This window comes from Dryobates pubescens, chromosome 8 (genome assembly GCF_014839835.1).
Source record: "Dryobates pubescens isolate bDryPub1 chromosome 8, bDryPub1.pri, whole genome shotgun sequence".
In the NCBI taxonomy this organism is placed as follows: Eukaryota; Metazoa; Chordata; class Aves; order Piciformes; family Picidae; genus Dryobates; species Dryobates pubescens.
In genome coordinates this window covers 11,709,776-11,720,541 of record NC_071619.1, presented here as the reverse complement: position 1 = coordinate 11,720,541, position 10,766 = coordinate 11,709,776, and the positions used below count along the sequence as shown (strand labels likewise).

The 10,766-nt window shown below is 48.9% G+C and overlaps 1 protein-coding gene across 1 annotated transcript; it reads right to left on the bottom strand.

The window, feature by feature from the left end:
• Positions 1-1,958: 1,958 nt before the first annotated feature.
• C8H10orf95 (chromosome 8 C10orf95 homolog) lies at positions 1,959-2,835 on the bottom strand. The gene has a single exon (XM_054163595.1). It carries the CDS (start codon positions 2,833-2,835, stop codon positions 2,161-2,163), a length of 675 nt encoding a protein of 224 aa, XP_054019570.1. The 3' UTR covers positions 1,959-2,160.
• Between the last annotated feature and the right edge of the window lie 7,931 nt (positions 2,836-10,766).

The following is a 10,766-nucleotide window of genomic DNA, read 5'->3' as shown; positions in this document are numbered from 1 at the left end:
AGAGGTGCATTTCAGCCACCACAGAAAACCCTGTGCTCAGAGAGCCACTCAGGGTGGTGGCCTCTTGTGTCAGGCTTTCCCTCAAGGGGAAAAAAACAACACCAACCACCAACTACAAAATGTTTCTTCTGCATGGAAGTGAAATGGCACATCAGAAAATAAATACATGGCTGCCTCCTGATGTATTGCATTTGACTGTAAGCCTCTGCTAAAAATACACGTTGCTGGGCACACCCAGACTGTTGTTCTGACAATCTCCTGTTCAGAGTCAGGGCAGCAAAACCAAACAATGCTTTGGAGAAGATAAACAGGACAGGATGGGCAAAGTTAAGGCTTTTGCCTGCCTGCTTTCTCCCCACGAGCCCCTGAGATGTCCCTGCTAGGGACAGGTATCTGGAGACAGCTTATGGAGGCAACAGGCTTCTCTTTCCACCCCCTATAACATCCAGTGCTTTGGGTTCACTGCTTAAGCAGCTGCCCATTGCAGCAGCTGCTGGACAGACAGCAAGTGCAATACCAGCACTGCTGCAAGGCTGCTGCAGACATCTAACTGCACATCTCTACCCAGACAGGATGACCCACTTAGCCAAGAAAGGGTAAAAAGAAGTCAGGAATTGCTGCATTTTTCTTCTACTAGGTAACCAAAGGCATATCTGATTAGTTAACAGTTATTAGTGGAGGCCTTTCCTGCCCTGCTCAGTTAGTCCCAAGACCACTGCTTACCAAGGAGCATCAGCTTGGCCTGAGGTTTCTGCAGCACTTTTTCTGCTTCAGCTCTCTTGCAGCTTTATGTGGCAGTAGAGTTAGCCCATTTCCAAGAAGCTGATTGGGGAAGGAGAAATCCAGAATGCTGCTGAGACATTCTGGCAATTGCTTAAACAGAAACTGTAGCATTAATTAAAATTCCATTTGCTTTGACTTCATAGCAATTCAGAGTCTCCAAGTTCACCCTTTGCAGGCTCTCCTTCGCTATGCACATAGGGAGGGCCTGGTTCCCTCCTGCATTGGGCAGCCTTTCTCCCACATGACATACTGGGGTGGAGGGGGTGCTACAGGGGACAGAGCAGGTCCCCTGTTTCTCCTGTAGGCTCAGGAAGTCCCTGCTGGTCCCCAAAAAGGAAGCTGTCAGGCAACAAAGTGGGGCAAGGCAAAGCACTGACAAGCAGAATAACCCAGAGCTGGTCAAGAGCCCTGTCAGGAATCACCTCCAGCTTTGCAAAAAAGGTTTCAGATCAAGTCACAAGTTGTTGACAGGAGAGTCTGCTGTCAGGCAGCTAAAAACCAGAAAGTACAAGTGTTTGCATTTGAAGGGGTTTATTATTTATTATCATTAAAAAGGTACAGAATTTGTGGGCAAGTCAGACAGCTCCTCATAACCCTCCAGGCCTACAGCACAACACTGAAGCCCACCCTTCCAAGAGAGCAAACTGTGGAAGTGCTGTGGTTCACACAACTCCAGCAGCCTCACTGGAAAACCAGCATGTCCAAGATGAGCTGAGTCAGACCCAGAGCAGGGTCTCCTGCAGCGATTTCAACATGGACATGGGGCCAGGAGAGCTGAGTGCCAGGTTACCATGTGTGAGGACAGGGACACCAGGATCTTCTGCCAGCGTGTAGGGAAGTGCTGTGTACAGATATCACATGGTGATTAAGCATAATGGTATGGTGACAAGATATGCAGACAATTGCTCTTTTTACAGTGTTCAAGAATCTCTGTCCTCTGGGACTTGCAGTGTCCCGAGCCTAGAGGAAATCCTGCTTTGATCTCCTTAACTTAGTGCCAGGAAGGCAGCCAGCTTCCAGGACCTTCCCTTGGAAAGGTTAGGAAGAGGCCCATCTTCTAATCAAGGGCAGCTGTCTGGAAATCCCCCCTCCCCCCAGACTGTGACCTCTCAACCAAACCAGTGGAAATCAAACACTTTTAAAACAATGGAAACAAATTGCTGAGCCAACCGAGAGTGGAGTGCCAAGTGGTTTTCTCACAGGATGGGCATTGTGCATCAAGCAGGGTAAAGCTGCTGTAAGCATATGGAGCATGAGGAGCAGTTAAAAGACAATGGGAGTGGTGGCTTGTGCTACTTGCCAGCTGCACCAAGAACAGCTGCCCTCTGCCCTCCTGTGTGGGCTCTGGAGCATCTGTCCATCAGGTGACTCACTACATCAACGTCTCGACTTCTTTTTCTTCTTGCGGTTCCGATCCTCGCTGCTGTCGTCTGCCTCACTGGCACTGGGGGTTGCAGCCTGCTGGATGACTTTTTTTTCCACTGCATATTCCTGCTCTCCGACCCTGGGGTCTCCCTTGACCAGGAACTCCCCTTTCCGGTAGGTTATGGAGACACTGGTCCGTGGGTAGGTGCCGTAAACCCTTCGGAGATCATCCTTCACAAACTCTGGGAGCTCTTTCCTTGGCCCAAACACCTTTACAAGCTTCCCCCATTGAAGCTCCCCTCTCATTGTGAAGCCTTCTGGCCATGTTTCTCGATACTGATCCGGCCTCTGGTGGGCAGCATAGGGACTGTAGCTTGCATAGGGATGGTAGAGAGGGATGGGGACCACGGGAGGGAGGTGCCAGGTGTAGTATGGACGGGGGTAGGGACTGGAGGCACCGTAGAGATGATGATACTCCACCTGCCCTCCCACATAATCAGGGTAGCTGTTTCGGTCCACCACGACGGTGACAGGTCGACTGTAGAAGCTGTGCATGTGGATGGGAGGGAACATCATGGGGCTGGCCATGTCTTCTGCTCTCCCACTCTGCAGCAGTGGGTAGGGGTAGGCCGCAGGTGGGACTGCGGTTGGATAGTACTCCCGGGGCACAAAGGCAGACTGGTACATGGCACTGGAGCTGGAGGTCTACAGAGGGGACATTTCTCCAGAGCAGTTGCTGAATCTTGAAAGCTATAAGGACAAGAGGGAAAGATAAACAAGTCACATCAGTTGTGTTTGTTTAGGAGACACTCCCAGCACTGCAGACACACCAGATAATAAACAGAAGGAGCTTCCTGCATCTGCCGTTTGCAGGGGCAGCAACACACCAAGAACAAGCAGAGACACATTGCCAGCAAATGCCTGTTAGCTGCCCAGCAAGGCTCATCATTTAACTCACCCAGATCTCAGAGCTGCAGGAAAGGGCACAAGATGCCATAAAACCCACTGAGGGCAGAAGAGATGGCCTTGTGATATAGCTCTGCACTGCTAGGAGGCAGGAAGACAGACTGCAAGAAGCTAGAGACCCTTGAGCAGGCATTAAAATGGGCTAGGCAGGCACAAGTCAAAGAAGCCCAAAGAGTAAAGCAAGCAGGCAAAAAGAGGAAAGAGGACACAGCCCAGCCCTGCTGCAGTCATTTCAGCTGCCAGACAAAGAGTTCTTAAATAATTAAAAGAAGCCCCAAACTTGTCCTTGACTCACTCCACATCTTTCCAAAGCCTTGCTTCTACTCTGAGAAGCAAAAAAAGAGCTGTGCCTATGACTTGTTTCTAGAGCAAAGTCCAGGCACACTGAAAATTCCTCTAACAAGTGCATTTAAAGGTATTTTACTCAAGTCTCACTAGTTATCATTCACACTTAAGTGTGCATTTACCTTGAGGAACACTGACCTACAGCTGAATTTGTTCATAGCCTGCCCTCACCAGATGATCCAAGCAGCCTCCAGGGCTTTAAAGCAATGTTCTCCCATGACTCACTTTCCTCTCCCCAAGGGCAGGAAGGAAAGCTGCACATAACATGAGGGTTTTTAAAAGCTTGCTGCCACAGACAGAAGACCATGTGCAGAAGTAAAGCAAGGGTTTTTGGTTTGCCCACAGGAGTTTGGCTCCAATAGGCTTTTTTCCTTCAGCCTACAGGTGCTGACCAAGGCAGCAAGATAAAACTCCTCACTCAATTCAGTGCTTCTCTCCAGCCTAACAGGAAATTTGGCTGTCCCCTAAGGACCTGCTTCCCACAAGCAATGCCAGGTACTGCACAACAGAGGCTTTTCTGTTTTCAAGCAACACAAGCTGTTCCTGGCCCTTGAGGTTCATAGACTGCATTAGCACAAGCCTGCTCTTGCCATGGATTCAGAGAGAGAAGTCTACCTCCTGCACAGGGAAAGAGAACTAGAGTATCTAGACAAGACCAGGCAGTACTCTTGTTTAAGAGTGATGGCCTAGGAGCCCATCATAATCACCTCCTCAAACAGGAGAAAAGGAAAAAGTTCATAACCTACTTTATTTAAAACCATTACAAGAAAAAAGGCTCAAAAAGCTTCAAGCCAAATAGAGAAAGCAATCTCAAATAGGTTTAACTGACATCTCTTCAGCTCACCAGCAGGTACTGGGGAGAAAAGCAGGCACTGATGTTTCCTGCATTTAGCCCAGCTTACAACAGAGCAAGAACAGTGCTGGGCAGCTCTCAGGGCTTGAGGGCTACCAAAATCTTCTTTCTGAGTATGCCTGGCCACTCTGAAGAGTTTTATTGCTGAGCCTCCTGCAGCAAGGAGATCCACAGCACCCTGTCTGAGCAGCTCATTAGACCTTTATTGAAGGGATGTTATTAGCTCTCTCCCAGTCTGCCTAACTTGCTCAGAGCCACCACAAAAATCTGGATAGTTATTGTATATTGACAGTAGCATGAGGTGGCTAAATAAATCATCTCAAAAACCAGTCTCAGTGCCTCTTTTAATCCAGTTCAGCCCTGCAACCCTATTGAGACCTACAGCATTGTTTCCACAGATCCTTTATATTTCAGAGCAAGTGGTCTGCACAGGCAGCATGCAGTTACTGCATTGAGTAAAACAAAGCAAACCTAATTTATCCCTTCTGCTGGGTCAATGTGCTGCTTCATTCCAGTTTAGGACAGCCCTGAAACCATAACCTCATCTAGTTAACCACCAGCTCTTGCTCAAAAACTGCCAATGATCCACCTACCACCTGCTGTAGCACCCTGCATTTTGGCTGGCAGCATCAGTGCTCCCAGGTCTTATCCTCAGGATAAGGGGTGACAGGCTGTCTAGATCACTTAGTCTTTGACACCAAGGCAGCCCAAGCACAGCTATTAGTGGTTTTGATTTTGCACTGGGTAAAGATATGGGCAACCAGCTAGTGGCTCAGCCAGGCAGTAGGGCACACAAGAGGAAGCAAACTGAAGAGATGATGGGGAATGAAATGAGGATCAAGCAGGGCTGGGAGAGTCCCAGGGCAGCACTGTCACATGCCTGACCACAGAAGTGAAGACATTTCCCCAGAAACAGATCACCAGGGAGGAGAGTGTTGACAGCCAACACCATGTAGACAACACTTCACAGACCCAGAGGAAGTTTGCAAACCTGTCGGGGCAAGCCTTGGCTTGATGGCTGGGGTCTCTGGCTGGCTTTGCCTTTCCTAGGCTCTACTGCACAGTTACCTGTTGCTGCCCTGACCTTGTCTGCTCCCCAGTGCAAAGCTCTCAGGATTGCCCTGACAAAGGCTTACCCTCACAAGGGCTTGCAGGGCACAGCACTGTTCCATGTCATTAGGTGTGTTGCAACAAGGTTTTGGTATGCCTGAGTCACAAGACCTGCACCCTGCCTCTCCAGAGCTGCAGCCTTGTGCCTCCATGGACTGACAACATGATTTACCCCAGCATTACACCAATGACTGCTCTTCATAATGACCTTCAGGCTGTTTCAGCTTCCAGATACAGATTTCAGGAGACCCCAGCTGGAACAAAGCCTGCTAGACTCTACAGGGCTGAGCTAGAGTGTGACAAATCCATGCATACAGGAGAGGGCTTGGAGAGCCCCAGCTCCAGCTTGCCTGATTCTGTCCCATACTGAGGGGGAAAGGAGAGCAGGCACTGCTTCAGCAAAAAACAGGTTTGCCAGCAGGGTGATCTTTTGTCAGGATGTCTGGCATCAAAAGCCAGATACCAATCCCCAAACATCAACATTACCTAGGGTACCCCTTGAGGAAAGAGTCCAAGCCCCAGTCTCTTCTCCTCATCCTCTTCACCTGCTCCTGCTTCTCTTGTTTCTCCAGTGCTAACAGCCAGAAGCTGCTTTGGAAGCAAACACAACAGCCTCCAGCTCTCTTTCAGCTCTTCAGGAGCAAGTGTAGGACCAGAAGGAAAGAGGAGATTCTGGCTGACCTTTCTCTTCAGGCTACCACCCACTTTCTTCCCTTGCTCCAATTTCAAACTCTGTTATGCCTCAGGAAAAAAAAGAAAAGCCACCCTGTCTGTTGCCTAGTACCTGGACATCCTGAGCAGTAAAAGGGCAAAACAGTCCTTAAAGCTTGAGCTGAGCTCTCCTAAATGCCTTCCTGGTCCTGAAAACTACTGACAGCCATCAACACACACCAGCTCCTTGTGGCATAGACGGGCAGGCTCTATGCTGTGCCTGAGAGCCAAGTCTCCTCAGGCAGGGCACTGGGAGCTGTGGTTGCCAGCAGGGAGCACCAAGGGGCCAAGCCAGTAAAAAAGGCCACAACAAAACACAAACCAGGCTCTTCCTTCAACCCTTTCCAGCAGCTTTGATCTTGCTGGAAAAGGGTCCAACCTCAAGTGGCTGGAGCTGAATGAGAAGCCAGGCACAAAAGAGAAGAGGGGAAAAAAGAAAGAACTCCCATAAAGGTCTCAGTCAGCTGAAATGAGATAGTCATCCTCACTGGGTGAGAATGTGCTTCAGACTCTTCCCACAGCTGAGTCCAGCAATTCCCTCACCCACTGCCCAGCCATCTGGCAGGGCCTCTCTCTCCTCACATGTCTTGGTGCAGGTTGAGAAGACCAACACCACAGCTCCCAAAATACTCCAGCTGCCACACAAAGCATGCTTCAGCACCAACCAGCCCAGACAGAGTTGCTATGGAGCAATGTTTGCAATATAAAACCAGAGCACACTTGATGATAGTTCAAGGACAGAGATGGTTTCACCACTCTATTGCACAGTTACTACAGGTGATGAATCAGCCACTAGGTTAATACAGAAATGCCCAAGGCTGCTGGGGCTCTTCTAGTACCTAAAGAAGTAGAAATTACTTCCTAGCCAGCACAGTTTTGCTGGACCTGTCTCAGGGTGGTAGATATTTACTGCCAAGCTAGCTTTGAATTTGGGGAGCTTTCCATTTAGGTAGTCATGGAGCACAAAAACCCCCATCAGGAGCAGGAAATGGAGGAAAATGTGAAGTATTCAAGTCCATGCCAGACCATGCATTCTCTAGGAGAGAGATTAAAGTGAGCAGAGACCAACACACAAGGTGTGCCGCAGTATTCCACATGTGAAACTTCAAACAAGGGTCTCACGTGTCTGGAGAGACTGACTTCACCAAGACCAACAGTCAAGAGTGTCACCTAGTCTTCTGTCCTCCTGAAGCAAGAGTCAGCTGTGTGCTCAGGCCAGGCTGGCAGTTTGAACAGACTTAGATACTTCAAGGGAGCATACTGAAAGCCAACAGAACTGTAGGAATATTCAGGCTGCAGGAGAGGACATGGACATTTATTTAACTCTGAATCTTGACCAAGACTCTTCTTGGCTCGTGCCATTCCCCTGTGATCAGCTCCCAAATGAAGAAAACAAGGACAGCCCATTGAGTTACCTTTTCCTCTCCAGTCTTCCAGCACCTAAGCTTTAAGACTCTTCTTTCCAGCTTTCTTCCTGCCCTCTTCTCCCCATCACACAAACCCCACAGATCTATCACCATTGCTCTGTAGCAACTCCCAAGGGTAGAGGGGTCAATGCTGCAAAACCAGTGTTTTCCCCTAACCAAAAGGATGAAGAAGTTGTGATTCCTTCCCCCCCCCGCCAGTGTCCTTGTTTTGAGCAGACTCTGCAAAACTGTTGCCATTTAACAAAGCTTTGGCAAGCAGCTCCCTTGGTGAGGGACAACACACACAAACAAAAACCCCACACCAAGCAACCCCCCACCAACCCAAAACTTCTAGGACTGTCCTAGAAGTGAGAGGTTAAAAAAGAAAAGCAAACAAACACAAACCAACCAAACAAGAAAAAGAGTAAGCCAAAACAACAAACACCACTCTCAAACCCCAGAGAAGCACAGAAATACACAAGCAACAACAAGAAAGCTTACTCAAATCTAGGGTTTGTCATGACCCTCTCCCATATATTAGGAGGTTTCTTATTTTTCCTTGCCGCCTCCATCCTCTCTGTTGCCAACATAAGCTTGTTCTGTTAGATATAAGAAAGTGATATCCAGGAGAAGACTCCCAAGTACTTCTTGAGGAGGTGAGAGCACAGCATAGAAAGCCATGCAACATGACACAATAGCTCTGATCCTCCACCACCAATACCAGTCCTTAGGACAGAAGGATTTGGCTGCCTTCCTAAATGGGATGCTCTTGCTCAGCCAGACGTGCCCAGCAGCCACACAGGCTGCTACAGCAGTGCTGCTTGATCATGTAAGTACTTTTGGGCTTGCCCTCCTGCCCCCAAGGTAAAACAGCATCATGAGTTTTTGCTACACTCAAAGACAAAAGCAATCCCACACTATCCCAACAAATTACTCCAAGGAGTGTTAAATACTTTAAGAGGTTACTACATGATGCCCAATACAAAAAGGTGCCACAAGGCAGCAGCCAGTTAACAGCAGTACAAACCAGAGCTGCAGGGAACAGGTCTCGCCTTCCATTCACTAGACAAAGCCCACCACAACCTGAGACAAGGGGTTTTTGGAAGACAAGTTCTCAGAGCATACAGAAAAGATAAATATGCTGTGGGCTGAGATAAAGTGGGACCATATCTGTGCCCTCCTGCTCCCACACTGCAGCTCTGTGGCATCTCAGGCAACAAGTGCAGCAGCCTACCAGCTCCCACGCTCAGGTGGCACAGCTTAGGAGGAGCTCTCTGCTTCGGACTTGTGCACCAAGTGCCACTACAGTCAAGAGTTTCTGCATGTGATTTTCTGCAAAGCCATCAGTGCACACAGCAATAACCTGCTTCCTGCAGGCAGAGATGGTACTGCACAGCAGTGTCTCCTTGCACTGATCCTCTCAGATGTTTCTAGATGAAAAGTTTAGTGAAGCAGGAGGAACACAGCCTCTGCTTCTCAGAGGAGATGCTGTTTGCCATGCTGTCCTGTGTTGTCTAGTGGTAACATGCAAAGGAAGATAACAGATAAGGAAAACAGCCCACAAGACAAAAGGCTTTGCAGAGAAGAATGAAAGTTTAATGTCTCTCCAAAGAGCAGTAAAGCTACAAGGTGGAAAGGGTTTGAGAGACATTCAAAGTAGAGTTTAGTAGAAAGAAATTCACCAATCCAGACAGTTTTGCATGTTTTAACTAAAAGGTAAATAAAGCAGTTATTTCAGTGGAATCAAAGACCACAGCAGTACAGGGCAGCAAACAGATGGGGATGGGTTTGGGTCCCCCTGCTTAACCCTAGCATGCAGAGCTGGACAGGATCAGCAGCTGAGAGGTGGCAGCAGGATGAGCAGTCCAGATTTCCAGCCTGGACCAGTTCCTTCACCCACTCATCTCTGAAGCTAACAAAAGTTCAGCTCTGTGAGCACAACTTAGAGGCCTGGAGCAGCTCTGAGCAACACATCATCAGTATGCAGATTCTGTAGAGTACAAAAACCACTCGTCTGTCTGGCTCCTCCACCAGGAAGAAGCATCTTTGCTCCCCTAGCACACTGAGTGATACAACTGGCACTGAAGGAAAGTCTGCAAGCAGCCTCATCCTCTTTCTTTCCCCACACCACTCTCCCAGCAATGCTGGACATGTGACTCTGCTCCCCCCCACACCGCAGGTGCAGCCTTTCCACTGGGAACTATTTCACTGTCCCTAATTCTTACAGCTGCCTGAGCCAACTGAAAAGATACAATGAGCACAGCTGTTAGCAAAGCTTCTTTTGGACAGACTAAAAGACCTCAGACCCACCAACTTCCTCTCTGGGGGCAGGGTGGCAAACTGCCACCCTGCCAAGAGGGCATTCATGCAAAGCATACTGCACTTGATGCTCCCCTCTGGCAGCTGGGCTCAGAACCGCTCACAGCTCTTGGAGCATGAACAAGCCCTTCAGCTCAGCCAAGGCAGAAGAGCTAACTTTTGAAACCAGAAGACCCCAGTCCTCTCTCACCCTGCTCCATCTGAGCTTTGCTTTTACTAGTACACTAGGAAGAAAGAGAGCTCCAGCTGGCACTGGTAATTGCAGAAACAGCAGTTAAGTCTCACAGCCAGTCACCCCTTGCACAGGCCCTCTGAGGAGGGAGCGGATCTGTTTCAGTTATGCCAAGCAGCATTCCCAGAACGCACCGAAACATAGTAAGGGTCTGGTATTTCTTTCTGAAGGGTGTGCAAAGCCCCAGGCTCTGTAAGAGGTCAAAACACCAAGAAAATCCCTAGTCATCACAGAGCAAGTCCTGACTTTGATGAGCTAAAAACCATCCCTCGCATAGCTCTGCTCAAATAGCAGCCAAAATGCAACTCACTGCTGACAGAGGATGTGGAGCAGCTACTCCCACTCTCACTGCAGCTGCTGGATAACAGTCCATCTGAAACAGCTGCACAGCCAAGAATAAAACATGGTGAGTGCTGCCACAGGGACACTGTATCACAGCAAGGCTTTAGAAACCACTCATGCTTGCTGCCAGGACAACCCTGATACAGTCACCCCTTCAGCCTCTCACTGGGTACACCAAGGACTAGATTCTGGACATACTCCAAACTTTCTCACTTCTTGACACCTCCTCCTTTTTGCACAGCCTGACTTCTGTATTATTAGAGCTACAGTCACCAATCTCACCTTCCCAGTAACCAGTGCAGACACCCTTTGCATCAGAGGTCTTCACCCAAGA

Coding starts and splice junctions, on each gene's coding strand:
- C8H10orf95 (XM_054163595.1), bottom strand. CDS start 2,835: ATGTACCAGTCTGCCTTTGTGCCCCGGGAGTACTATCCAACCGCAGTC.